Raw genomic sequence first — 25,889 nt, forward strand, 5'->3', positions numbered from 1 at the left:
GGCTCTAGCTATTGGCAAACATGTCAATATCAGCCACAGCTGTGGCTAATTAGCCGCCGGGAGCCCATCAGCTACAGTTAGCAGAAGGCTAAATTATGAGCAACACTTTCTTTCCATCTTTGAAACACTTTACCAATATTGGCCCATTTTTATTGCATTTTTTGTCAGACTATCTTTTTAATACGTCTGTTTTCCTTTATTTGGGTTGCTTTGCAGTGTAGCCAGTTATTCCACCACTGAATCAGTCTTTTATGACGTGAAGGGATGTGTAGATGCATCTGCATTGGTAGAGCAGCTAATAGGAACATCCTTTCTGTGAAATAACCTGTGATTGGCAACATCCTGTCACAAACCAGAGCCAAGAGGAGGTGCAGAAGAATAGTTTTCTCTCAGACCACTTGAATTATAATTTGCTGAAAGATTATTATGGAATTCCTGCCCAGTGACCCTAAAAATAAAACTGCCAACCCCAGCTCTCAGAAAAAACGGCAGAATGGAAGTGATTGAAATTGATTAGGAAATGAAAACTATTTCTGTTTAAAAGAATGGAGTGGCATGTATACCATGTCATTGCACTGATGGAATTTGTGCTGTGGAAATTTCCATTATTCAGCATTTACAATATGAGCCATGCTGTTACATAGTCACCCTAAAAAGAATACACATTTAAAAAAATTTTGATATAATCATGTGGATCTCCCTCTTCTCTATATACCATTATAATTCACAAGACATGCAGTCCTGACGACATTCTGCTCTCTCCCTTTTCTAATTTTATGTGTTTCAGTCATGCATGCTATTAATCATGTCTTTACTTCGGCCCGTTGAGAATTCATCAGAATTAGGCCTCATTGGAAAAAGTGAGTGGCAGACTGTCATTTCCAAATGAAAAAGAGTGAAACACCAAATGATATCCTTTTTAATCATCACAAGGTGGGATTGACAAGTAATTAATTAAATGGTAATGATATACGCTGTCAGGCCTATTCAATCATTCTGTAAAGCAGCTTTTATTAATAGCGTCATAAAGGAGCAAAAGGAAGTGGCTTAATCAGAATAATAGAGTTGTGAAATTGTGGCTCTGGCATGGGGTGGGGGTGGGGGGGTTTGGTTTTGCTGTGGTGTGAAGTCTTAAGGAAGGAAAACAGCACGCCCACACTGAGAACTGTAGGAGCAGATGAGGAGCATATAAACCATGATGACCGCCTGCTCGTCCCGTGAAACAGATCGCCTGGTGGATCCAGAGGAAAGCTACGATGCTTTATTGATTTCATCTGCTAAATCCACATGAAATCTTTAGTTAAAAATGACGGCAGAGGCAGGGGATCAGACGTGTAAAAGAGAAATGTTTAAATTAACACCAGTGGTTGAGAAATATTCAGCTTCCTTACTTAAGCAAAAGTACTAATACCACACTGAGAAATTACTCCACTACAAGTAAAAGTCCTGCATTCAAAACTTACTGAGGTAAAGGTACAAAAGTATCAGCAACAAAATGTACTCAAAGTATCAAAAGTAAAAGTATGTGTTAATCAGAATGGCCCCACTCAAATTGTTTCATATATTCCAGACCAGATTATTATTTCTGATGCATTTATGCAAGCAGCATTTTAATTTCTCAAGGTAAAGCTCATTTTAACTACTTAACATACTGTTATGATGTTTAATTTAAAAACATGTCTAATTTTAATTCCATCATGTTTTTATGCTAAATCTTGAACTGGAAAGTAACTAAAGCTGTCAGCTAAATGTAGTGGAGTAAAAAGTACAATGTTTGCCTCAAAATGTAGTGAAGTAGAAGTACAAAGCTACATAAAAATAGAAATACTCAAAATTGTACTTAAGTGCAGTACTTGAGTAAATGTACTTTGTTACATTCCACCACTGCCTGACACAATTACAAACTATGCAAGACATTTGAAAGCATCGGTCGACATTATTACTCGGGCCGAAGCAGAATCAAAGCAAAATCATCAGTATGTGTGAGTGACTTTGTCCCAAATATGGTAAATAAAGAAATACAGCATAATCTTTGTAATCCATGATGTCATTATGTTGTAAAGTCCAGAGCTTTACCCAGACAGATATGGTGGATTAATTGATGGCCCATTGTATTATATTATCTCTCTCGAACCAACAGGCAAGCAAACACAACATAGATAGATGGCAGATGGATAGAAAGTAAATGATGGGTGAAATAAAAAAGTGAAGAATAAAACAAGCAAAGAAAGACAAGCTATTAACATAGATGTGAGGCTGTTGAACAAGTGTAGCAAGCGTTTGACAGAGGGGTATAAAAAGCAATGGTGCCTTCATTGGGATTCTGAAAGCTCACACTAACATGTTCAGTGGGTGTGTTTGTTTGGTTGTGGCTGCATGTCTACATTACTCTTATCCTGCAAGCAGTGAGGCCTGAGGATGTCAGTGTTGTATAGCCAACCCTTTGGTCCAAAGTGGGCTTCTGTATATTGACATTAACTGGACAAATTACCATAATATTTCATACAGTTATGTTTGGTCCCTGAAGGGTATTTCTCATGATTTTGGTGACAACCCTGAAATATTTGCTGGTGTCACCTCCCTGAGAGATCAGGCATGATTTCTGTAGTCAGTCAGACCACAGGCACCTTATCTTTTGCGTTACTAAGATAGTATGCAGTTATATCTTAGCTTAACAATGAATAATTATGAAAAGGTGACAAATGAATACAAACTGTGTTCCAGTAAGTATAAGTCAGTATTATATTGTGATATTTGAACTAGTGAACTTAATGTGTCACTTACCGAGTTGTATGTTGTACATGCTTTGCTGTAAATATTTTTGTCCAGCTCAAAGATGCCTCCCAAGACTTCACAAATTACCTTTTTTGCCAGTTTAATCAATTTGCACATTTATTTGTCATGTTGATGGATTTATCAAACTTTCACCCCAAAGTCAAACAAATTAATTTGCTTTCCCCACCTTCTCTAAAACCGAGTAAACATGAGTTTACATGAGAATAAATCAATGCATTAATAGTGTCATCATAGTGTCATCAAACACATCCAGCAGGCATGGATCCATATTATCAGTATTCATGTTTCCATTAACTTTGAAATTTTGAAATAATGCATTAAAGAAAATGCTAATTAGGGACATTTCCATCAACTGGTTTAGAGCAAATTGAAAAGCAGTGTCATGTTTTGCTCTATGCTAATCTGTTAGTAAAAAGGAGAAGAAGAAGAGATTAAGGGTTAGGATTTTTAAAATATAATAAAAATTACAACTTTTGGCCACCCATGAGAGAAAATATGTCTTCAGGAATTAGATAGTCAGAACTTATTAGCAAAAAGCGTTTCCGTCTCCCAATTAGCCTAAAACTTTTTTTTCCGGAAAAGTAAAAAACCACCTCAAGCGAGCATAAAAACTTTTTAGCACATTTTCAAAAGTTGTTTCAAATTCTGTTGTTTCCAACAAGCTTTACTCATGCGATTCTTGAAAATCCACACAAAATTCGTTGATGAAAACATGGCTATTTATTTGGAATTATGTTTCTGACCACCTGACAGTTTTCACCCTCATTTTATCTCAGTTTTGGTCTCCACCAAATCTTGAGGGAAATATCTGTCTCTTTAGATGCTGGATGCACCATTATGTTCACAAGGTGATCACTATTTTTTAGCATACAGCATACAGTTGGTTAATCACACCTTAATCACCTTTTTTTTAGCAAAAAAGATGGTGAAATGCTTTATAGAGCTGAGCTGCGTAATTATTTCTGCAGCCCCTTTCACATTGCACATAATTTATTTATTTGATCCATTGTTACGGATATAAAGTACTGATTGGGGCAGCTTTAATGCAATAAATTGGTCCATATTTGAGCTCCATAGAAAAGTAATATTGACAAGACAGTGAGCTCTACTGTTATCAAGTTTGGAAACATGTTGGTAATATTTGCCATCAGTGAAAATGCCCATATGTGACAGAAGGGAAAGCCTATTGATATGAAACCGTTTTGCTGACTGAGCTGTGTCTGTATCGTTTCTCTCCAACTCTCACTGTCTCTTGCTGTCCGTTTGCTGCTACTTCACACACACTAACACACACTGTCTCTTTCTCACAGGCATGCACAAACAGAAAGCATGTATCTGCTTGAGCACAGTAGAGGAGACAGATTAGAACCTTCTACAGACCTCACAGTGCTCCTCATCTGCAGCAGCCTGATAAGCCCTGGAGAGACTGACTGTTGCAGCAGGAGAGAGTAGAGAGAATCCTGCCTCAAGCTGCCACCAGTGGAACAAAATATCAGTGAAATTTACCTAACAATTAGTTTAGCTAGGTGGCTTCCCTAAGGGTTGCACATACAGTATGTCTCACTCATTAAAAGCCTTTGCTGTTGGCGCATTAAAGCCCAACTTTATCAACCTCGCTTTTAGCCCTGAGGTGAGAGGGAATCTGCTTATTCTGAAAGGTCAGTGGCCTGGAACGGGGAGGCAGAATAAATCGAATAATGCAGACTACTTTGAAACCTCCCTTGGTGCTTGCTCCCATTTGTTCTGGGGGCCAGTAAATCAGTGGTTTGTTGTGGCCTTAACCTCAAGAACTGCCAGCAGAGCAAAGAGGGCGGGCAGGTGGGGAAGCGCCAAGTAGGGTTATTGTCATGCAACAGAGAGAGGTAGTCAATAAATGCGATAGAGTTCAGCCCCTTGGCACTTTGTTCACAATTACTCCGCTCCACATAGACAACGCGGAGCAGCAAACTATGTGCCAGGCTCTTTCTCTCTGCAACACAAACCAGGAGTATTAGCTTACATTTCAGTGATGAGGATCATCAGCTCTGTCGGTGTGATTCAGCAGTTGGGGACGGATAATGTGACTGAGAGCAAGACATCCACGTCAACCTGGATTAGAACTAAAGTAGGCATTATCTGATGAGCCTAATGATGGTTCTAGTGATATGCGATTAATTAAAATGATTGACTGATTAAATCAGAGGGTCATAATTGGGTTCATCATCATGCTCGTTTGTTTTATTGTGGGCAAGCAGCACCGGGCGTTCATCTTATCTCGTCCTTGCAGGCTTATTGTACAATTCTATCCATCATCAAAACATTTCACGCCACAAAAGAAAGCAGGATAAAAAGGCCCATAATGAGGCGTTGGGAGTGAGATCTCTACGGCTTTTGTTATTGATTGGAGATGTTTATGCGACAGCAGAAGTAATGTCTTCACAGTAATATTTGGGAAATATAAGTCAAACAAATACATTCGGCTGAGTCGTGTGGCCAGGGAAGGGTGATGGATGATGAGGGGAATGCATCGGGACGGCAGACACCTCACCCATTAATCTGCAGAACTGCGCTGTCTGTGTCTGTTTGCATGGCAACACCAGCTCCCCATTACTCATTTAGCTGCCGCCCATTATCAGTTTGTTGATGAAGGAGTTTGCCTCGAAAGGGTTTGGAGGGTACTTTTGGCTCCCCTTCTAAAAAACTCCTACAGGCTCACTGAGGTGTGAGTTCTGGGTGGTAAAGCCACTTAATTGCTGCACTCGCCATATTTCATATGAAAGGATGAGGTATGCCAGAGCCTCTCAGAAAATGCTCTTACACCACAGGTTTGGACCTCAGTCAGGTATGTTGTGATGTACCAAAGCCTATAATCAGATGGGAGTAATGGGAGCATTGTGTCAAATTTCACTGTCATTTAAAGAACCGCAAAAAACGAACCGAAATCACTTCTTCAGTCAACCTTGGTAATTGTATCCAATGGATTGCATGTGTTGACCTTAGTTTACCTGTAAATTGCACTAAAAGAGTCTCTTGACCTGTGGTATTTGAAAATGCTCTCGTGATGATGGTACATTGCTGCAGGCTGGTGTTGTCGTTGGGACTCTGACCAATTATTTGTCACACTGACATTACAGGACATTTTGTGCGTAAAGCACTGTTCAAAAACATAAGAAAGCCTTTCACACACCAACAGTACCGTTAGGGCTCTGTGTAGGATGGATTTATGTCCACTTGCCTTTTAAAAAGAAGGGGGAAATTATGATTTTGCCATTTAGGAGCAGAAAGAGACAGAAGAGCTGAGGGCATTCTGGTTGTCAAGAGTCCGATTTTGCAGGAAAAGCCCAAACTGTCAGCTTGACCATTGAAAAAATGGCAAATAAATCTTCAGTAATGACATGAAAGGACTATTAAAAGATCAGATTATTCTTTGAAATAAACATCTGAAATCATCCCTCACCTCCAGAAGTACTCATAGCTGGTTGCAGGGTATATTTAACATCCTTGTGTTGGATTGTCTTCTCTGACACCCAGCACTCAGCCAAACCAGGGTGAGGCCAACTCTCACCATCAATCAGCATGACACTCATCGCGTTGCAAGCTTTGGCTGTCCAGACCTCTCTGGCAATTTCAGGGCCGCTAATTAATCGCTGTAGGCTTGTCGTCATGTATTGATCCTGCCTCGGGTGTTCTAAGCCAGGGTTTAACCTGGACTGTGTTCACTTTGGCGCTGTCTACAATGAAAATGTATTGTTTCACATGTGACTTCAAAGACAACTTTGGCCTAAAACTGATTTTTTTTTTTGCAAACTGGCCAGATCTGGCTTCAGATCTCAGTTTGGCTTGTGACTTCAAGAAGTGGCAAACACCCAAGTCTCAAACCACCATTGGAGTTACACAGATCCGGTCTTTAAATAGAATAAATCAAAAAAGTGTTGCAGATAACTTTGCTTTTCTCAGTTATGATACTGATTTTGTATCAGCATAACCCCAGGCATGATGTGTGAACAAACAGCAAACCTCTGTCGGGAAGTTTTCTCACAGGTTTATTTTTTTCGCTCATTAGCAACTACTGCTACTCACAAGTTCGAAGTCAGGTGAGGTGCCTCTGTAGATTTTGAGATCTTCTTCTAAAAAAGGGACAAGCAGTCACCAAACCAAAGCCTGTGACCCAGGTTCAGAGTCTTAATCGCAGCAGTTGTTCTAGGACCTGCGATTCTAGGACAACCTTCCTTACCAATCCACAAGAAAAGTAAACACTGGAGCAGTTTAGACCCGCTGATGCACATTTGTTGATGTGTCTGGCCTCCAGGACTATCCTCAAGGATAATTCTGACAGCAAAAAATGGGTCTTTAGTTATTATATTTATCAAAAAAACAAAACTGTTAGGTTTTTTTTCTGCTGAGCACTTTTTGGTTCAGAAAATTAACACGCAAACTTGCTTATCTGATCAACTGACAGTGCTTAATATCACTCTTGGTTGTAAGACATTTAATACGGTAATATATGAGAGGTTTTCCAAGCTCATCCAACAAAAGGCTCTGCGGAAAAAATGAGAAATGATATATGTTGTCTTGGGGTTACCTAGGAAGAACTGTTGCCTGTTTTCCTGTGACCAGGCCCTGGATAAGTGAAAGAAAATGGATGGATGGATGGATGGTTGAATTGATCTTCCAGTTTCATATTATACCAGTATCTCCAGTAAATTTCTAAAAGTGAGCTAGAGAAAAAACAAAAATGGCCGTCAGAGCACTAAATATCGATGCTTGGCGGCCATGAATTGATATTATATATTTCGCCCACCTCTAATGGATGGATGGAGTTTATGAATTACCTAAATAAGCAGTGTGTATGATTTAGGAGGATCTATTGGCAGAAATAACAAATTTGGCTCTGAACAGGGCATTTTATGTTTTTCTACCTTACCTGAAAGCCACCATAGGTTCTCTACATGCTTGGAAAGGGAGGGGTGAAAGAAGAAGTGTTGTCAGTTGGTTGCAATCTGTAACCTCGCCACTAGATGCCACTAAATCCAACACATGTAAATATTATTGGATACTAGATGTCACCTGTAACAAAACCTGTATTTCTCTTCTTCAGGGTGCCCAGTTGAACTGAGCAGAAGGAGGGCAGCAGATGTGACGCAGTCTCATTCTCACATCATCACGCCTCGCAAAGTCACCGGCAGCTTCAGAGGAGGGAGCCTGTCTTCCAGAAACATCCTCCAGCTAAATGGCAAGCACTTTAATCCACAGCCCACTGAATCCTGTCAGTGTTTATCTACTAACATATCAATTAACTACACTTTCATTAACTGTTCACTTTACGTTTTGCTCCACTCAGTGTATGTTTAAGCACATGTGTGTGTGGGTATTTTACCCCACGAAGCAATTAACGCCTTTCATTTGGGCGATGACCATGCTCCTGCTTTTATCAACTCAACCAGATCCATTCCACATTCTGTCTCTTGGCTGCACCACTGAACCACTCAATTTTCAGCCTAATTGAGCTTGCAGAAGCATCTCTGGTGGCTAGCCACAGTCCTGTTTGTATTTTGTGTGTGTGTCAGCATGCAGTCCAAGTAGAGGAACACACACACTGGGGAAACCAATTTTTTCCTCAATTAGACAAGCCTTCACCAGTCAACTGGTGCGTATTCCTAAATGTGTCCTTAAAATGTGGACGATGACTCATCCATACAGTAAGAGGCATCAGACAGAGTTGAAAACAAGCAGATAATTGCTGCTAATGATAAAAAAAATAAGTCTGGCAGATCTATCACACTCGATAGAGAACGGACCTGAGAAATGCTGTTTTACATTCCATTTCACACATATTTGCTCATAGCACGCTACATACTAATACACTGCTAAATAAAATGCATATGGAATTGCTACAAACAAACATGGACTGTATAACACGTTTACAAGTGACTGCATGCACTCTCCAAATATATTCCCTAAACTCTTGCAATATTCACAGCTCTTGTTACAGTGCAAACACGGTCTGTTGGCTGTTTGCTTTGTTTCTTACCTATCTCCTCCTTCTCCCCACCACCAACACCTCCTCTACCTCTCCACTCCTCTCATCTCTCTTACCTCACTGAACTCTTTCGTCTCTCCACTCCACCTTACCGTGGCATTTAAACATACAATGCTCCTAATTGCTTTCACTGGACTCCAGTTGAGACACTTAGCCATGCTGAAGCTGTGTTGTGTGTGTGTAAGTGTGTGTGCTCTGTCACACTCCTGTCCCACTCCTGCCGGCCTGTGAAGCCGTGTTGCCAGACACTATCTGGTCAGGTGACTGGCAGTCGACCCAGTGCCTCCCGATAAGGAGAAAAACGTCCATGGATAAAGAGTGGTACTAGGAGAGGAAAACTGAGGGAGAAGGAGGTATACATCAGTGAATGTATTTTCATCCCATGTACAGTATGTCTCAGGGGCCAGCAGCCTTTTATACTGAGTGCCATTTTTACATGTTCTTGTTAATCAGTGTGCCAAATAAACATTAAGTTTAATTATGACACTACATCAACATTTTAATCTCCATTGGATCTGTTGATTTATTTAGCCCATTTATGTTATTGATGTAGGCCACTGGTTCCCAACCTGGGGGACCCAATCCCCACTAGGGTTCGCCAAAGCTTCACAGGGGGTCATGAGGGCTTCTTCATTTTAAGGGGTATAAAGTTGCGTTTTAACCTGGAAAGTACCGGGTAATTAGTCATTCTTGTACTTCTGAAGATGAAAACATCATATCAGAGTTCAAATCATCAACCTTACCAACCTTCCGGCAATCTTATTCATCAGGAATAAACTTGACAAATAGTTTTACTTATTTCCCACTTCAGTGTCCTGCTCTAAAATACATTCACTCATTTTACAAAATGTTGCAAAAGCAACACATGTCAAAAAGGGAGAATTAAGAGTAACAAACAGAAAAATAAGCACTATACAAGAATGCCGCCGTCCTTATCTAAAAGGTTATTTGGCATGTAGATGACAGGGCACAACATTTTCAAAAGACTCTCACAGTTATTGCTAGTGTGCCTAAGGTTGCTGAACCCTGGTACATGTGTTTCTCTTTTTTAATAGTTAATTAAAATACAGGGCTGTTTACTGATTGGCTGGTGAAATGTCATGTTAGATGGCATTGGTTATTTTAAGCTGTGATCAGTTTATTCGGGTGGCCAAGATAACTCATTGCAGCTAAAGAAAACTCATGCAGATTAACAAAACTCCAATAAAGACACCACCACCACCATCACTTTGACCACACATACATCTCCAAACACACTGCAAGAAAGAATAGCACAAGTAAATTAGTAACAAATTAAAGAAACATAAGGAAATGCACTGCAAACAAAACACAACTGAGTTACAACACTAACAATCAGTTTCCAACTGACTCTAAAAAAGTATTGAACACACATTCGTAAAAGGCTAACATTTGGTTGTTGGAAAATCTCAAGTAATGTGCTCCAAAAAAGGGCAAAGAGGTGGAGCATGTAGGAGCCGAGGCTCCTCCTAAATTAAGCCTGGTTGCTGAAACATACCAACCTGTCACACAAAAGAACTCTTAATTATGCATCATTTAAGTGTTAATGTAATTTAAACTTTATATATTTCCTGCATTTCTTCCCCTCTCTTTCCCCCTTTTACTCTATATCTCTCCACTATCAATAAAGCCGAAAAAGGGCCAAAAAAATAACTTTAAAAAAACGAAAGTTACATAAATTCCACCCCCCATAACAGTTGTTCTGAACCGGTATATGAGCTATAGGGACCACAACTGTCCTTTGTACCGAAGTGTAATCATGCTTATTTCTGCTTTAAAGCTTTTTAATATGAGATTGACTCGCTTTGGAGCCATCCTCTAGTGGCTATTCCAGTTACTGCAGTTATTGGCACTTCACTTTAAAGCCCCAGAGGTTGTCACTTGGTAGATGTTAGATACCATACTTTGAGGAATACATATGCTTTTCTACCTTTTCTTTTACATTTATCAAAAGAGATTCTACACTGTGAAATGTCTAAGAACTTTTGTATGATCCAATAATCCACATCCAATAGCAGCATATGATACTTGACAGTTTTTGATTCAGTGCTCCAGACATATTTTGGTCAGTTTATCTACCTGCATGCAGCAAAAAGAATATTAAGCCTATTTTTAGACGGTTAAAATATAGGCAGCTCTGAGTCTTAAGTTTGTAAATGTCTGAGTGTTGTTTAAAGTGCAGGATTAGGCAAATTCTCTTGTCAAAGCGTTTTAAGAACATGGCTAATTTGCATGATCCAGCTGAAATGAGGATGGATTATTTGGTGACTAGTACTGTAGATGAATCAGGTATTTTAATGAGATATTTTGCTGCTTGCAGAGAATACATAGCCACGGAGGTGAAAGATAATTTGGGCGGAGAGAGGCAGTCTGTTTACCCAGCAGTAGGGCTTTGGCCCAGTTGTAGTTGTGCCAGTTGTTTGACTGGACTGTTGTCTGTGTACAAGCTGTTGTTTCTTGTGCTCCAACAATACTTTAATCTGTCAGCGCCTCTCTCCCTTGGACATTTGGAGGGTTTTTTAGAACATATGGTCAAAATGGCAAAGAGATTAGATTCCACTCTGTTCAGTAAATATATTCATGATTGCGGCCTGTTTCTCCTTCACAGCGAGGAACGCCGCACAAGCACACAGACTGGAGATGGATGGGGATCGCACGCCGTTGTTTAGACACGGGATCAGAGCTGGCACCGGAGAGCACAACCTAAACGAGCCAGACGGCGGACGCCGCAAGCTCAGCTGCATGGCTGCCGTGCATCAGCGGGAGGGCAAGGAAGATGCTAAAGAGGCTAAGGTCACGGTGAGGTCAAACTTTGCTCTTGGGCCACTGGGCAGACTAGAATTAGAATAGCTTATCTGTAAAGCAGAGCCACAATATTCTGTCCCTTTGTGTCTTCTTCGCTTAAATCTCAAACGGACAACAAAGGCCGAGTAACAGCTTTCATTCTGGCTCTGAAACACGCCATGAGGGAGCTTTCATAGAGGCGAGGAAAGTCTCCCAGACAGCCTGCCTGTGTTACAATTCTCGTGGCGATGTGCCCTTCAACCCTCTGTGTCTTAGTGACTGTACAAGAAGGTGTTAATTGTTCTTCTACCCGAAGGCACATCTTGTACTTTCACCCATGGGTGCACATGCTAAATGCAATTTTGGCTGTGGTGCATGTCTGTCTCAGACATTTTACACATTACATTTCCTGTGGTCCTGAGGTACCTGTGTTTTAGTTGTTTCACACCCCAATAACAGCCAATTCTATGAGGAATATTACAGAGTCCTGCCTGCACAGGAAGAAGATTTTAAGGGTTGTTTTGCAATTCAATTTGGATTTGACTTTTCTGGGCTTACAGCCACGACCTAATTTGGTCCACGTTTATCCCCAGCATAATTTCAGTGCACTAGACCTGTAGAAAACCTCAGTATTATTTTCTCTCACACGCTTATCTTTACCAACATGATTTTGAAACTTTGTTTTAGGTGTTTTATTTTTATTTTTAAGACAAGTGCTGGGCAGAATTCCTGGCATCATCCCTTTATAATATTTTAAGGGTTTAAGTGCACAAATGGTACCACAGTAAAGTAGAAAATGTGTGACTGTTTACTTTACCCTCTGCTTTTGGAACAAACTTAATAACCCCCAAATTTCAGAAACCACAATATTGATTCCTTTCTAAAATACTGTACTCAGTGTGTGATGGAAATCATGGATGTGTGGAATTGTATTAGCACACAATTTAAAAATACAATTGTCTCAGAGGTTCTGAAAAGGTCATTTCAACACTTGTCCATAAAGGAAGGTTTGTAACATTGAGCTAACTTTCTTGCAGAGCATTCATTCACACTACACCATGTTCCAACTATAACATGTAATCAGAATCTAGCCACAGATGTGTTGGTCATGAAGAATGTGTTGTTGTCTGCCTTGAAATACCACCAAGGTAATTACTGTGATCCGGGAACAAAGCAACATCAATACAAAAAGGTCAGGAGGTAAAACAGAGCAAACAGACTGTTGTGATATTGTGTAGCCTATAGTTTAACCAACGATTATTTTCATTATTGATTCATTCGCAGAATATTTTCTTGAATGACTGTTTTGACTATAAAATGTCAGGAAATGGTGAAAAATGTACTTACTTGTTTCAAAGTCAAAGGCCTCAAATTTCTTCTTTTTTCTGGTCAAAACCCAAACATATTAATTTTAATATGTTAGAAAACAGAAGGAAATCTCCATATTTGAGAGACAGAAAGCTTATTTTTTGCCATTTACTCAAATAATCGATGAAAATTAATAATCTGCCAATTATTTTTTTGTCCATAGTTTATGCTAGAAACATGTTATTCAATATCTGCCATTGTTCTGTGTTGTTAGGATCGGACTAAGGAAGCCCGCTTGGCCAGGGAACTTAATCAGATTAAAACCAACGAAAAGCACAGCAAGGCAGAGGGCATCGCCAACATGCTGAGTCAGGCCATCACCACCCAGCACCTGCTCTACGCCAGCCTGGGCTCCGCTGAGTACATGGAGTTCGTCCTTAAAAATCCCTTTAATGTTCCTCAGACTGTCACCGTTCTGAGTGACGACCCTGAGCTCAGGTAAGACTCTGGTTGCGTTGTCACACTTAACTGTTGCAAATTTTTTTTTCCCCTGACAAAGAGGAAAAGTGAGAAAAATATATACGTTTGTGTGTATGTGTTTCTGTAATGTGTGTTTCACGTCAATCCCAGCGTTAGCCCCACCGTGAAACTGTGTTCACACGTTCTGAATGTTTTTCCAAAGGTGACGGTGCAGCTCTGGAGATAGGACCTATTTTCATCCTGCTGTAACAATTAGGATATTAAGTTCTAACATTTGGCCCTCCCCGATGTGAGATGTATCCAATCCAAAACTTTGTTCTTTGATAGGATATTTTTTGCCTTCTCCTGTTGCTGAGAATTGTTAAGATTAAGATAAGGTTTCCTTTATTAATCCCACAATGGGGAAATTTCCGGAGTTACAGCAGCAAAATGGATAGCAAAATTATAATAAATAGTAAACAGCAGTATAAACTAGAAATATAAGAAAGGTATTCCAGGCTCTCTACACCTAAGGTCTATTGGTTGTCCCTGTCCTGCCCGTGTGAGGTTACCCCAAAATCAGAAATCAATACAACAGTAGTGCTTTTATTTTGAAGGTGATTTACGTATGTGCGTGCATTAGGATTGTCACAATACAAAAATGTTCAACTCAATACCGATACTCAGGAAAATATTTGATACTCAATACCATTTTCGATACCACAAGGATAAAAACAAAGACCCCAAAATTTACCCGAAATATTTTTATTAACAAGAAAAATGCAACATGTAAAAATTAACAGAACCACAGGTTAAATATTTATAATAAAAAAACAGTTGTGCAAAAAGAAACTGCAACTATGATTACAAGCTTCAGGTCTGAGGTAGTGCAAAAAATAAATAAATACAATAAACAATAACAATAAGAACAAAATTTTGAGGTTGGTATGGTTTAGCTGCTTAATAAGTTGTTGGATCGAAACTTCTGAAAATGAGTATCGTATCCGGATACAACGTTTTAGTATCAATAGTTTTTTGAGGATCGATACTTTTGACAACCCTAACATGCATACATACGCACCTGCTTTCCACAAAGAACACTGGATTAGCTTGTTTTTACTTACCTTGAAAGCTTTTTGCATAAAATGAATAAATTGTTGGTTTACTTAGGGTTTCGGCTTCCGCTCCCAAACAGGTGAAATAAACATTGGTACCAATTTATCTTTCACGAAGGCCATTACCGGAAAAGTACCTCCCTACTTAACAAGACTTCTTGATTGGAACCATGGACACCATATGACACGATAAAATAATGGGTTCACTCTCTGGTTTCCCATGTGCAGACTGAACTTGTCTGCAACTGTTTTTAGCTTAGGTCATTTTAAATAGCATTTTTATTTATTCATTAATATTGTCTGTTATCTCTATTTTTAATTTGTATTTTTGTACTGTTTGTAAATGTACTCATCATCACTGTAAATGAGGGAAACCTCAGTACCTTACGAGTTTAAATAAAGTGTGTATATACATGTTCCATAAGTTTGCATTTCTGCAGACTTTGCGTGAGGGGATTACTCACAATCCAAAGCATTAAAACACAGGAAGTTTGCAGCAAGCTGTTTGCAGGCAGTCAATTTTATTCCATGTACAACCAATTTATAAAACAACTTAAAGTGGAGCGTTGCAAAATAACACAAGAATGCAACTATAGGTAGTGTTACACCAGTTTATTCACCAACCACTTCTTTATTCATCAAGCTTTTAGGAGGCCACTCCAAACCTGGACTGCCTCTGAAACTAAAAGTTAAATTGGAACTTAATAAAACTTTAGGTGGTGCTCACAGCGCTGTCAGTCATGAGGCTGAGTCATTCCTTTGTGCTACGATCAGAAGGTCATCACATTCATTGCATTTGTCTTTGGTCACCTCTGCAGTCTTTTTATTAAGTTGTGATGCTGCACTGGGACTAACTCTTTTTTGGGGGTCATGGATTATGCCTTTCCTCTTTTTGAGAAATAGGCAAAACGTCATCACAAGATTTACAGTCATTCTGTTTTCTGATGTTCAAAATCTGCTATAGCATAGTTCACTCATATTTATTTTTGTTTTAAGAAAGCTAATGTAGGTTACTGTATGAAGCATATAGGCTTTAAGGTTCTTTCAGTGCAGGGGAAACAAACAATCAACAAAATGAGAACATAAACAGCTTCTGCTTTCCAAAAATGAAACACCAACACTAGAAAGTAAAGATAAAGTTTGTGTGACTACATGTTTTATTCAGGTTGTGGGAGTCTGATTCACAGCTTGCTCACTGTTTTGATATGCTGCACGTGTGTGTAGGTGTGTGCTGATGTGTGTGTTTGCATGTGTTCCTGTTTGAGTCTTTGAAATAGGTTTTATTTACTCTTTAGACACGTCGTGTTTGCATGTGGTAGGTGCATATTTTAGTCTTTGAATTTTCTAATTTGAGACAGCAGCCTTTGTTTGCCTGCCTTACACATTTAAATTTTGTTCAGTTTTTAGACAAGTATTTTTATTTATGAATAAACCAGATAAATTATTAGTTTCTCAGTATAAACAGAGGCCACGCTTCCAGACACATTTTGCATGTGTGTATCTGCATGAATAAATAAGATAAATTCAGATTTTTTTTTCCAAGGCCACCGCCTTGTTGCTACGTACATGTGACTCTATTGAACACACATTTCCTGCGGGCCTATAAACAAAGAAGATTCCAGCTCCTTCAGCAGCACAGCACATCAGTTGTCCTTGGCGTAGATGCATACATAAAGCTGGTGAGATGCTGAATAACCCCTTTAATCCACACATAGAAGCCATTATGCTGATATTTCCTGGATCACCCGTTCTTGGTATCCACGTCTTGTTTGTTTCCTTCAGTTAGCGTCATTGTTAATCCTCCAGCCCTGAATCTTTTGTTATGGATTCTGCTCATGCTTGAGCTTTGGATTAACATATATCACGTTGATCAACAAAGGCTGGAGTGCGCCATGGATGAATCATTATGGCATTAGCCCGGCCATCGGGCCTACTAGGTCTAATTGAAAGTCATCAATCCCTGCATCTGTCCTCTCCCCGGCTTAGCGCCCTGTTCGTTTATTTATATATTTTCAGATGAGGCAGCGTGACACTTTACACCAAACCGTCTGCCACCTCTACCAAGAGCCAGAAATGTGTAAATAAGAGAGAAAGCGTGTGGATTTGATGTGTTTCTGCCACAGCACTGTGAGGTTCAGCAGTCAAGTTCAGGTCACACGGTCACGTTAGGACAGTTCACTGAACACATCGCTGCCCAGAACTGTATCATATTAAATCTGCGGTAATATTGTGTATGTTGTCATGTATGTGACAACATCTGATCTCTGGGATTGTATCACTTTTTACCAGGATTTCTCTGGATTTAGTTGTAACATTAGAGCAATCTTCTGCCCTCGATACTACACCTGTTCAATTTGTCCTCATACAACAGTTTGTATGATATCTTACAAAAAGTTATGCACCGTTTTTCACGCTTTATCCTGTAAATGTCCTGCAGCACAAACAATGACTGTGCATGCATAAGCCCCTTGTACTGCAGAACCTGTTTAGGCAATAAAATGAATTGGTTAGGTTCTGGAAAAGATCTTGGTTTCAGTTAAAATAAGTACATTTAGGGGGCTTTCACAAGCCAAAGTTTAGTCCGTTTCAATTGAACTCTGGTGCCAAAACAACTGGTCCGAGACCACTTTCGAGAGGGGGTCTCGTGCAGTTCAATTGCACTGTGAACGTAATTCGACCCAATTACAGGAAATGAACCAAAACGTGGCAGATTGCCAATGTTTGCTTGACATCTGGGCTGAAGAGCACATACAGGAGATGCAGAATAAAGTCCACAAAAACAATGACACTTAGAAAATAATTCAACTTGAGGAGAAAGGTGCAGAGTCAAGGTAAAAAACAATTTGACAGTGATATTTCATGGTGCATTCACCTCCATGTTGCTTTGTTTATTTTATTTGTGTTATTACATTTTTCACCACCAACTTTCCAACCAATAAGAAATAAAATTGCGAGTATATTTCCAGCCCTCCACCTAAGTACATGACCCTTCGCAAATCTTTGCTGAACAAGTAGATATTAGACAAAGTTGCTGCTAAGACCATTGTTAGAAATTGCTGCAGATTGATATTGTTATATAAACCACTGTAATACATTCAAGGTTGGACCTGTTTTCTTCCAGGAAAAACTATAATCTTCAGGACACCACAACACAGGAACACACTGAAGCTGTTGATTTTGCTGAGAGTTCCTGAGACATCCTTGGTCTAAATTCCCATTATTCAGCCCTCTATTTATATAATTGTACGGTATATTGTTGAGATATACAGCATTTATAAGCTGTACTTGAGGCAGCATGAAATATTTTTTGACACTAACCTTCCAAGTCTTTTAGGGAGGTAGAGAATATCTACACAAAACAACCAAACTGGCCCCTGTACATCTATTATCCTGCACTACATGAACCATAGCTCGGTCAGTGCACCGAGGCAAGTACTTCCTCGTCAATATTTCAACCAATATTTGACAAGGAGCTTTCTTTAGAACACAAGCACGGCCCTGGGTTAGCTCTTTGTTCTACAGAAACAAACAGAAAAAGTCTGACCCTCAACCTGAAATCCAGCACCAGACTTTGAAGGGAGAGTGCTTAGAGAGAGGCTAGGCTAGCCGTTGCTTTGATGTCTGCAGTGGTTTAGAGCCCAGAGGCTCTTCTTGAAATGGAGGACGTGTTTCTTACCTGTTGCCATCCTTTTTGCACGGCTACATTTTACACTTGGCCTCACAGAGCCTAGTGTGAGCCATGACTGCTGGCTCTCAGAGTGATAGGAGTCTGCTCTGCTGCTCTCCCTGCTGCTGCTTTCTCTCTCATTATTCCTTCTTTTCTGTATTTTCTTTCACAACTCTGCATTCAGTCAATTCTCCCTTTTGATATCCCTTTAATCATCTTTATTTGTTTGTTCTCTATTTGCCTCAGACTGTTTGTCCTTTTCACCCTCTACTTTGTTCTATTCTTTCTTTAAAAATGAATCAATGCATGTTTTTTTATGGAAGCTCAGGTGAAACACACGCACACACACACACACACACACACACACACACACACGCATACATACACACACACACACACACACATACACACACACACACACACACACACACACACACACACACACAGGGGCTCTTTGTTGTCATGATAAGCCAGAGGCAAAATGTTATATTCCAAGTGCACAGGTGGGAATCTCTAAATAAGTTTCATGGAATTGACTGTTGCATCTTACCCTAATGTGAGCGAGGTGGAGCCCTGAAAAATTCATAGACTCTCGCTCTCCTATTGAGAGAAATCCCTCTCTCCGTGCCCATGGGTTGGAACCTTTGAAGTTTAAAGCAGCACTTCCCTCTATGCATTTGTGCGTGAAATTTTTGCATTCAAAGGAAAAGGAAAGAGCGGAGAAGAGACCTCCCTCTGTTGGAATGTGTTATCTGTTCCTGTTGCTTTCTCCTTGGGAATCCATTTGTTGGGGATTGGAGGGGGGCTTTCATTGACCTCTATACACTTTTATGAAAGCTTCTGTCGGTAATTAAAAGGAAAGCTTTGTGTTTTGTGTGTTGACTGCTCGACTGTGGAATTGGCTCCCTTCGATTGTTAGCGGGGGCACTACAGTTAACTTTACATTACTGGAATTAGTTTGCAAGAATGGAAGATCAGGGTTGTTTGTCCGTACTAAAGGGAATAGTGTTGCTTTGGAGGCATTTTGGAGAGAGTAAGGAATCTTTATAATGGTTTCCCAGAGGCATGCATCAAACATAAAGGGTATTCCCACTTTCAAATGTGTTAAAAGTGGCTGTAATTAATACTTTTATTGAATTAATGTGTCAATTAATGTGAAAACAATGTGATAAGGAGAAAGGGGTCACTTGGAATGATGAAACTACAGACAAACATCACCAAAGTCTGCAGCTCCCCTCAGCTTCACTCAGCTTTATAGTGAGTTTCAGCTCATTGTTTAGCTGTTTGACCTCTCTCATGCCATCGTTATCAGCTATCAGCTGTTTTCATTGAAGAAGCTTTAAAATCCCTCAGTACAATTCCTGTTAAGATCCAAACAGCAGAAAGAACAGTTTGCAACAAGCTGGTGAATGTAGCAGAGCATTTGCCACTTAAAGAGCCAAATATTTCCCTCAGGAGTTGATAGAGACCAAAAACAAAGCAAAAACAGAGTAAATATTGCACTTACATTTGTCAGGGTACAACTTTAAATAAATGATAATGTTGCTCCGTAACTGCTGAATGTTTCAGGTCAGTTTGTTATCATTGAACTTAATAAAAGCGTAAACTAGGGATGGGAATAATGAATCAATGATCAATTAACGTTCATTTAGAATTTGGTCACTCACATGGAATTTGTATTTTTTTATTTTAATATTATCTATGACTGTGTATCAGTACTCACTGAACTGAAACATGGCTGGGTGTTCAGTTCTGCGGCCATACATGAATAAGCCAATGAGCTGAAAATTAAGTTGGATAAAGTTACAGTTTGCAAACTGAATGTTGCAATAACAATTATAAAACACACAGTGTATTAATTGGAGCAAAACTAGCTTACTGTAGCAAACCTTTGTTAGCATGAATTACCAGGTTTAATCTTATCCAAAACTTATTTAAACACAAAACAAACTTAAATATGCAAGATTCCTGGGAAAACTAACCTAATGCCTCTTAAAACGCTGAATTCCCTGACGTTATCTTTACAGATAACGTCTCAGTTGAGTTAGTATTACGATCGACAGGAAGTCTCTTTTCGTCCTTTCAAAATAAAAGCATCCGTTATCAAAACAGGCTTATACTGAATATATATCTTTTATTTTGCCCATGTATGCATGCAGCTATGAATTGATTAATTCATTGTAAACGTTATAGATTGTTAACGGTATAGATGCTCGAGTTGGCAGGTTTCTTCCAAACACCCATCCCTAGCATCAACATCAGTATGTCGCTTCTTCCACTCAGTACCATCTTAACACACTGTGGCCCTCATTTATCAAACGAGTGTACGTCAGAAAGTGAGCCTAAACTGGGCATAAGATCATTTCTAGCAAGGCTCAGCATTTATCAATTTGGACGTGAGCGGAGGGTACGATCAGATCTCACATCTGCTCTCAGCTCGTGTACACAAATTTGAGTCAGCATGAAGTCCACACGTCTGAGTTGGATAATTTATCTTAGACTATTGTATCGATGCCTGGAGCTGATCGAACTCTTTGGTGTTTTGATTTTTAATAGTGACAAAGCAAAACATGTTTAGACTAAATCATTCATCATAAAAACATAATTTAAAATAAATACACCCTGCGACCGTGAAATTCTTTAAACGGATTACTAGCCGAGGATATTAAATGTTGTTGTCTTCTGCTGTTTACTGTTATCCAGCTCCGACACCGGAGCGTCAGCGTCTCCTTCACCAGCGGTGGTGCCCGAATAGAAACATTTCCAATCAGCGCTGCCACACGCTCCTCTCACTTGGACATCATTATTAGTAAATGTAAAGAGGTGAATAATATATCTCCATCATAATAATAGCAATATTCAGATATTATATAGGCTATAAGGCTTTATATATCACAATGTTTAAATGAAATATTCCAACCTCACTGGGAGTTTAATGGCCCGCTACTCTGCTGACAGCTGCACTGATTTTCGTTAGCGTCAGTGTTTCACTTTCTGCCTCTGAGAAATTCTTCTTCTTTTTGAATTAAAACTTACTTTAAAACATTGTTTACCTCCTTTAACCAAAAAGCTGTGAAAACTTTTAAGTTTGCTCCAAATGTAAAATATTATTACTAAAGTACTTTTATTTCATAAACCTCCGTCACTGCATATTTCTGTAATATGCCTATTTCGCTCCTGTTGTTATTTGTAAAGGTGCACTTTGGTAATAAAGCTGACTTTAGGGGGGAAAAAATCCTCTTTTTGGCCATTTTGCGCCCTTCAGTGTCGTAAACACGAAATGACGCTTGTTTCGATTCATCAACAGCCGATCATTCTTACGCTGTGATCGGAGCGATGGGATCGTTTGATCACACGTGAACCCTGTCGTAAGACGAAATATACGCTCAGATCAGCGCTCAGATCTGCGCTCGTTTCTATGTTCGTTTGATAAATGAGGGCCTATATGTTGTAATGAACAGTGTTCAGCATTGAGGGTTTATATTTAGATCTTGATAGTGAAACGAGTCCCTCTCTGATCCTGGATGGACCTCTTAAAGATGTACAAGAGCCTGCTTTCATTTCACTCATGTCCTTTAATCTTTCCATCCAGTGTCATCACTAACACAGAGGAGTGGGGTTACTTCAAAGCACTCACTAAAACTTCAACCCCGCTGGAGGAGAATATGTTCCATTTGGAGGAAGGTGCCCCAGGTCCCAGAGTTTACCTCCGGCCCAAGGAGAGCATCTACATCCCCCTGAGATACCAGAGCTTCCTCTGCGACCACACCATGGCCCTTCAGGTACTGTGGAGACAAGTTTTGGGATGTTGACCAAGTTTTGACTGGTAATTACTACAAGATACAATATTTTTGACAAACAGGATTGTATTTCAGGCGTCCGATGTCACGCTTGGACTTGTCCCATCGCCACATATTTCCATCACCACAAATGAAAGATTAAAGTTACTCTCTCCTTACTTCTGATGTTGCAGTACTTCACAAGTCTACTTACTGATTCCAGTTGAGGGAAAAATCTTTTCTAATTGATTAGCCTTGAGTGGTCCAAAGATGTGTGCATGGTGTGAGATAAATGTCACTTCACCTCGAGGATTATTAGACATATCTGATCTTTTCTTAGGGCTAAGATATACACATGTAATGGCAACTCAGGCTTGATAGTTAATTTGATGCCAGAAGGTTTGAAATAAATGTCGTTTACATAGAGTGTGCTCTTATCTCTTGTGGATGTCTGGGGTTTTACACCCTGTGGTGCCATTCTGCTTGTTGTGATCTTTACAGTTTCCTCCCCTGATGTGCACATATGATTTTTTTCTTTGCAGTCACTGGTGGTTTTCTTGAAAGATGATCAATTTGATAACTATTTATTTCTTATCAAATCCTCACAGGGACCCAGCTTCCCACCAACAGGCAAAGGTTCTCTGGTGGCCAAGAAGAATCTCTCCAATATTGTCGCTGCCAAAACGATCAAGGTACAAAGTGTGCTGCTTAAGCTTTGTGCTGTATTTTTTCTGTGCATTGGACCATCTTTATCTCCTTCAATAGTAGCTTCTCAATCCCTTTGGTTGTTTATCTCCAGGCTGGAATTATAGTAAGCTATGGATTTAAGATGCAACGTGTATGTACAGTATGTTTCTTCCATGATAACAACTGTATTGTACTCCACTTCAAACATGGTAAGCATCTTGGGGTATATACATTTAAAAAAAACATTTTTTTGTAAAAGCCACCTCAACTAGTATGAAGCCTTTGATCTGGAATTTAGTTGGGCAAACTTTCTGTTACATCCCTAAGTTCAACAACATCTAGTGTACACACACACACACTCCCAGACAAGTCTCCGCGGAGTGGCAGTGCGCCGCCTCCTCCCTCCTCTCCTCTCCCACACATTCACAGCTCAGACACAAAGAACACTTTGAAGTGTCAACTATTTAAAAAGTTACACTAGCCAGACAAGATTGTCAAGCAAAATTATATGCTGGAAATCACTTTTATCTTACTGAACATTGTTTATCTTCCTCAACTTGCAAATGCAAGGCTGGAGGGTTAAACTATCTCTGATTGGAGGACAGCTTGACACGTCTGGCTAATCTACTTTAAATGAGGCATGCATGTATAGTATTACTCTGAAGTAATTTTCCTATTTTATGCACTCATTCAGCCATTCAGAATACATAAGAAGTTTAAAAGGGGGAGGAAACAATGTGAATGTGCATGTTTGGATGTACTTCAGATGATATTCTTCTGTATCTCCATGTGACGTAATGTGCTCTGCAGCCCCTTGTATCCTATAGCTGTCAAAAAAATTAACTTCTGTCCTCATGAAACTGTTCAGGTTGAAATTTCGGCCTTCTTTCTAGCAATGTGAGCTTAAATGGCTACATTTATGCTGCCAACAACAAAAGATATCCATCACTGTGTGCTAACCTGCAGCACCTCTAATCCTGTTCATGTAGAGTACAGTACCCTGAAGCGCTCCCATTGCACAGGGTGATGAAATATTTGCCAGTCTGCCAAGTGTGTGTGTGTGTGTGTGTGTGTGTGTGTGTGTGTGTGTGTGTGTGTGTGTGTGTGTGTGTGTGTGTGTGTGTGTGTGTGTGTGTGTGTGTGTGTGTGTGTGTGTGTGCGCGCGCGTGTTTCTGCCTAGGGTATGTGTGTATTCGTGTGCCAGTGTCAGCACTGCTGCTCTGAGCAAAAATCCTGTCAAGAGGTCAAAGAGGTCGGGTCTGGATCAAATCTGTGTCCCGCTAAAACTGACAAGCCCCAACAGCAGAGCTGTCAGGATGCCAGCTTTGGCACCACTGTCAGTCAGCACACATCAGCAGAGCCAGATATGGGCCACTATTGCAGGTCAGCATGGGCCCCGCAAATCTGACACATCAAACGATTTGAACAGCTGCTGTTTGGCAGGAATCGGCTTATGAGTTTGTGAATCAATGAGCAAAATGTGGAAAGTTAACTTCTGTACTCCTAACTATAGTTCATCAGTCATGACTGGATATTTAATGTCATTTTAACCCCTCCTGTTGTGTTCGTTTCTCAGGAACAGCAATAGTGTTTGTGGGTCAGTTTGACCCGGGGCATGTTTATTGTTCATATTTCATGATTAACTCCATTTTTAACCATCTCAATCAATATTTAGTGCAATGGTGTTCTTTACATCTCACAGATCATGGTTCAATGAGGATAATTCACTTGTTTTTCATAATAAATGCATGTTAAAACTTTTTTTATGCACATTGGAAAGACCTCCATATAAAATACAATAGTTTTATATGACATTTATATGAGTTTTTGAAAATTTTATTTTACATTTTAAAATTTTTTCTTTTATGGAGTTATGTTGATAAATAAACACGAGTCACATCTTCTGTTCAGGGTCAGATTGACTATTGAACAGTATCTATGTAATATAAACATGCAAATATGTGAAATTAACCATTTCATTTTATATGTTGATTACACATATTAAGCCAAGTAGAAGAACTTTTATCCCGAAAAAATACTTTAAACTTTTTTTTTTAGATTTTTTAACTTTGAAATGGGTCAATTTGACCCGCAAAATAACAGGAGAGTTAATACTAGGAACTCTTTTGTATTGCAGCACTGCATAGATTTAGGTGCACATGTCTATTTGTAGAAATGGACTCGAGAAATAATTGCACAAACTGCTGGGGTGGGATTTTGTTTATTAAGATAATCCATTTTAAGTGACACTACCGTTTGTGGTACACGGACACCTGAACACTACACCCATACATGAAAGGAGATTGTTAATCAGCACAAATCTGATGTTTTAACAGCCTCCACTCATTTGGGAAGGCTTTCCACAAGATTTTGGACTGCAGGGATTTTCTCCCATTCAGCCGTAAGTGCATTAGTGAGATCGGTCACTGATGTTTAGTGATAAGGTCTTGGCTTGCAGTCAGTGTTCAGGTTTATCCCAGAGGTGTTGGATAGGGTTAAAGCCCTGTGCTGGCCAGTCAAGTTCTTCCACACCAAAGTCAAATCACATATAAACCAAAACAGGTTTATAGATGGCTTGGTGCCTGTTTTTATGATGCTGGAGTTCCCACCCCCATCCATTATGTTAAAGTCCCCCATTCAAAAACGTGTTTTTCTTATATCCTCTAAAAATGTCTCCACTATATTGACTTGTATCTGCACCAAGTTTGTCCCTGAATATGTGTTTTCAGGGTATCTTCAAGGTCTTAAAAGGTCTTAAAACATCTAAAATCCAATAATTTGAATTTAAGGCCTTAAAATGTCTAAAATTCTCTTAAAATCTCATAAAATGTCTTAAATAATACAACTTTCAAAGGTCTTAAAAATGTATTAACATTACTTTTATTTAAAACAAATGCATAAACTTCAGTCTGGCTTTTAAATGTTTTGATTTCTGAGGACAAAAACGGAACTAAGTACCTTCAGAATTTATCGAGCACAACCAGCTCGATGGAGAAAACTTAGCAAAATTACTTGTGTAAGATGGCTAAGTGCAAGTTCAACGATTTGTGGCTGTGAATAAATGAATATACTTTGCAATTAATTCCAGGCCTCAGATTTTCCTTCATGTCTTTTGTACTTTAATGCCAGTATCAATGTGAAATGGGTCTTAAATTGTATTTATTATGGTCTTTAAAAAGTCTTAAATTTGACTTTATGAAACCTGCAGAGACCCTGTCTCACATTCCTCTACTGAAGGGAGATATTTCTGTGCACTT

General features: G+C 39.4%; 1 protein-coding gene across 1 annotated transcript in view; it reads left to right on the top strand.

The window, feature by feature from the left end:
- Positions 1 to 25,889, top strand: part of nphp4 (nephronophthisis 4) — a 206,501-nt gene that overhangs the window by 163,292 nt on the left and 17,320 nt on the right. Inside the window, exons 18-22 of the mRNA XM_059333949.1 lie at positions 7,874 to 8,008; positions 11,442 to 11,632; positions 13,200 to 13,423; positions 21,759 to 21,948; positions 22,554 to 22,637. Of these exons, the coding sequence (XP_059189932.1) occupies positions 7,874 to 8,008; positions 11,442 to 11,632; positions 13,200 to 13,423; positions 21,759 to 21,948; positions 22,554 to 22,637 (824 nt within the window). The remainder of the gene's footprint in view (positions 1 to 7,873; positions 8,009 to 11,441; positions 11,633 to 13,199; positions 13,424 to 21,758; positions 21,949 to 22,553; positions 22,638 to 25,889) is intronic.

The sequence above is a fragment of the Centropristis striata genome, chromosome 5 (genome assembly GCF_030273125.1).
Source record: "Centropristis striata isolate RG_2023a ecotype Rhode Island chromosome 5, C.striata_1.0, whole genome shotgun sequence".
Lineage (NCBI taxonomy): Eukaryota > Metazoa > Chordata > Actinopteri > Perciformes > Serranidae > Centropristis > Centropristis striata.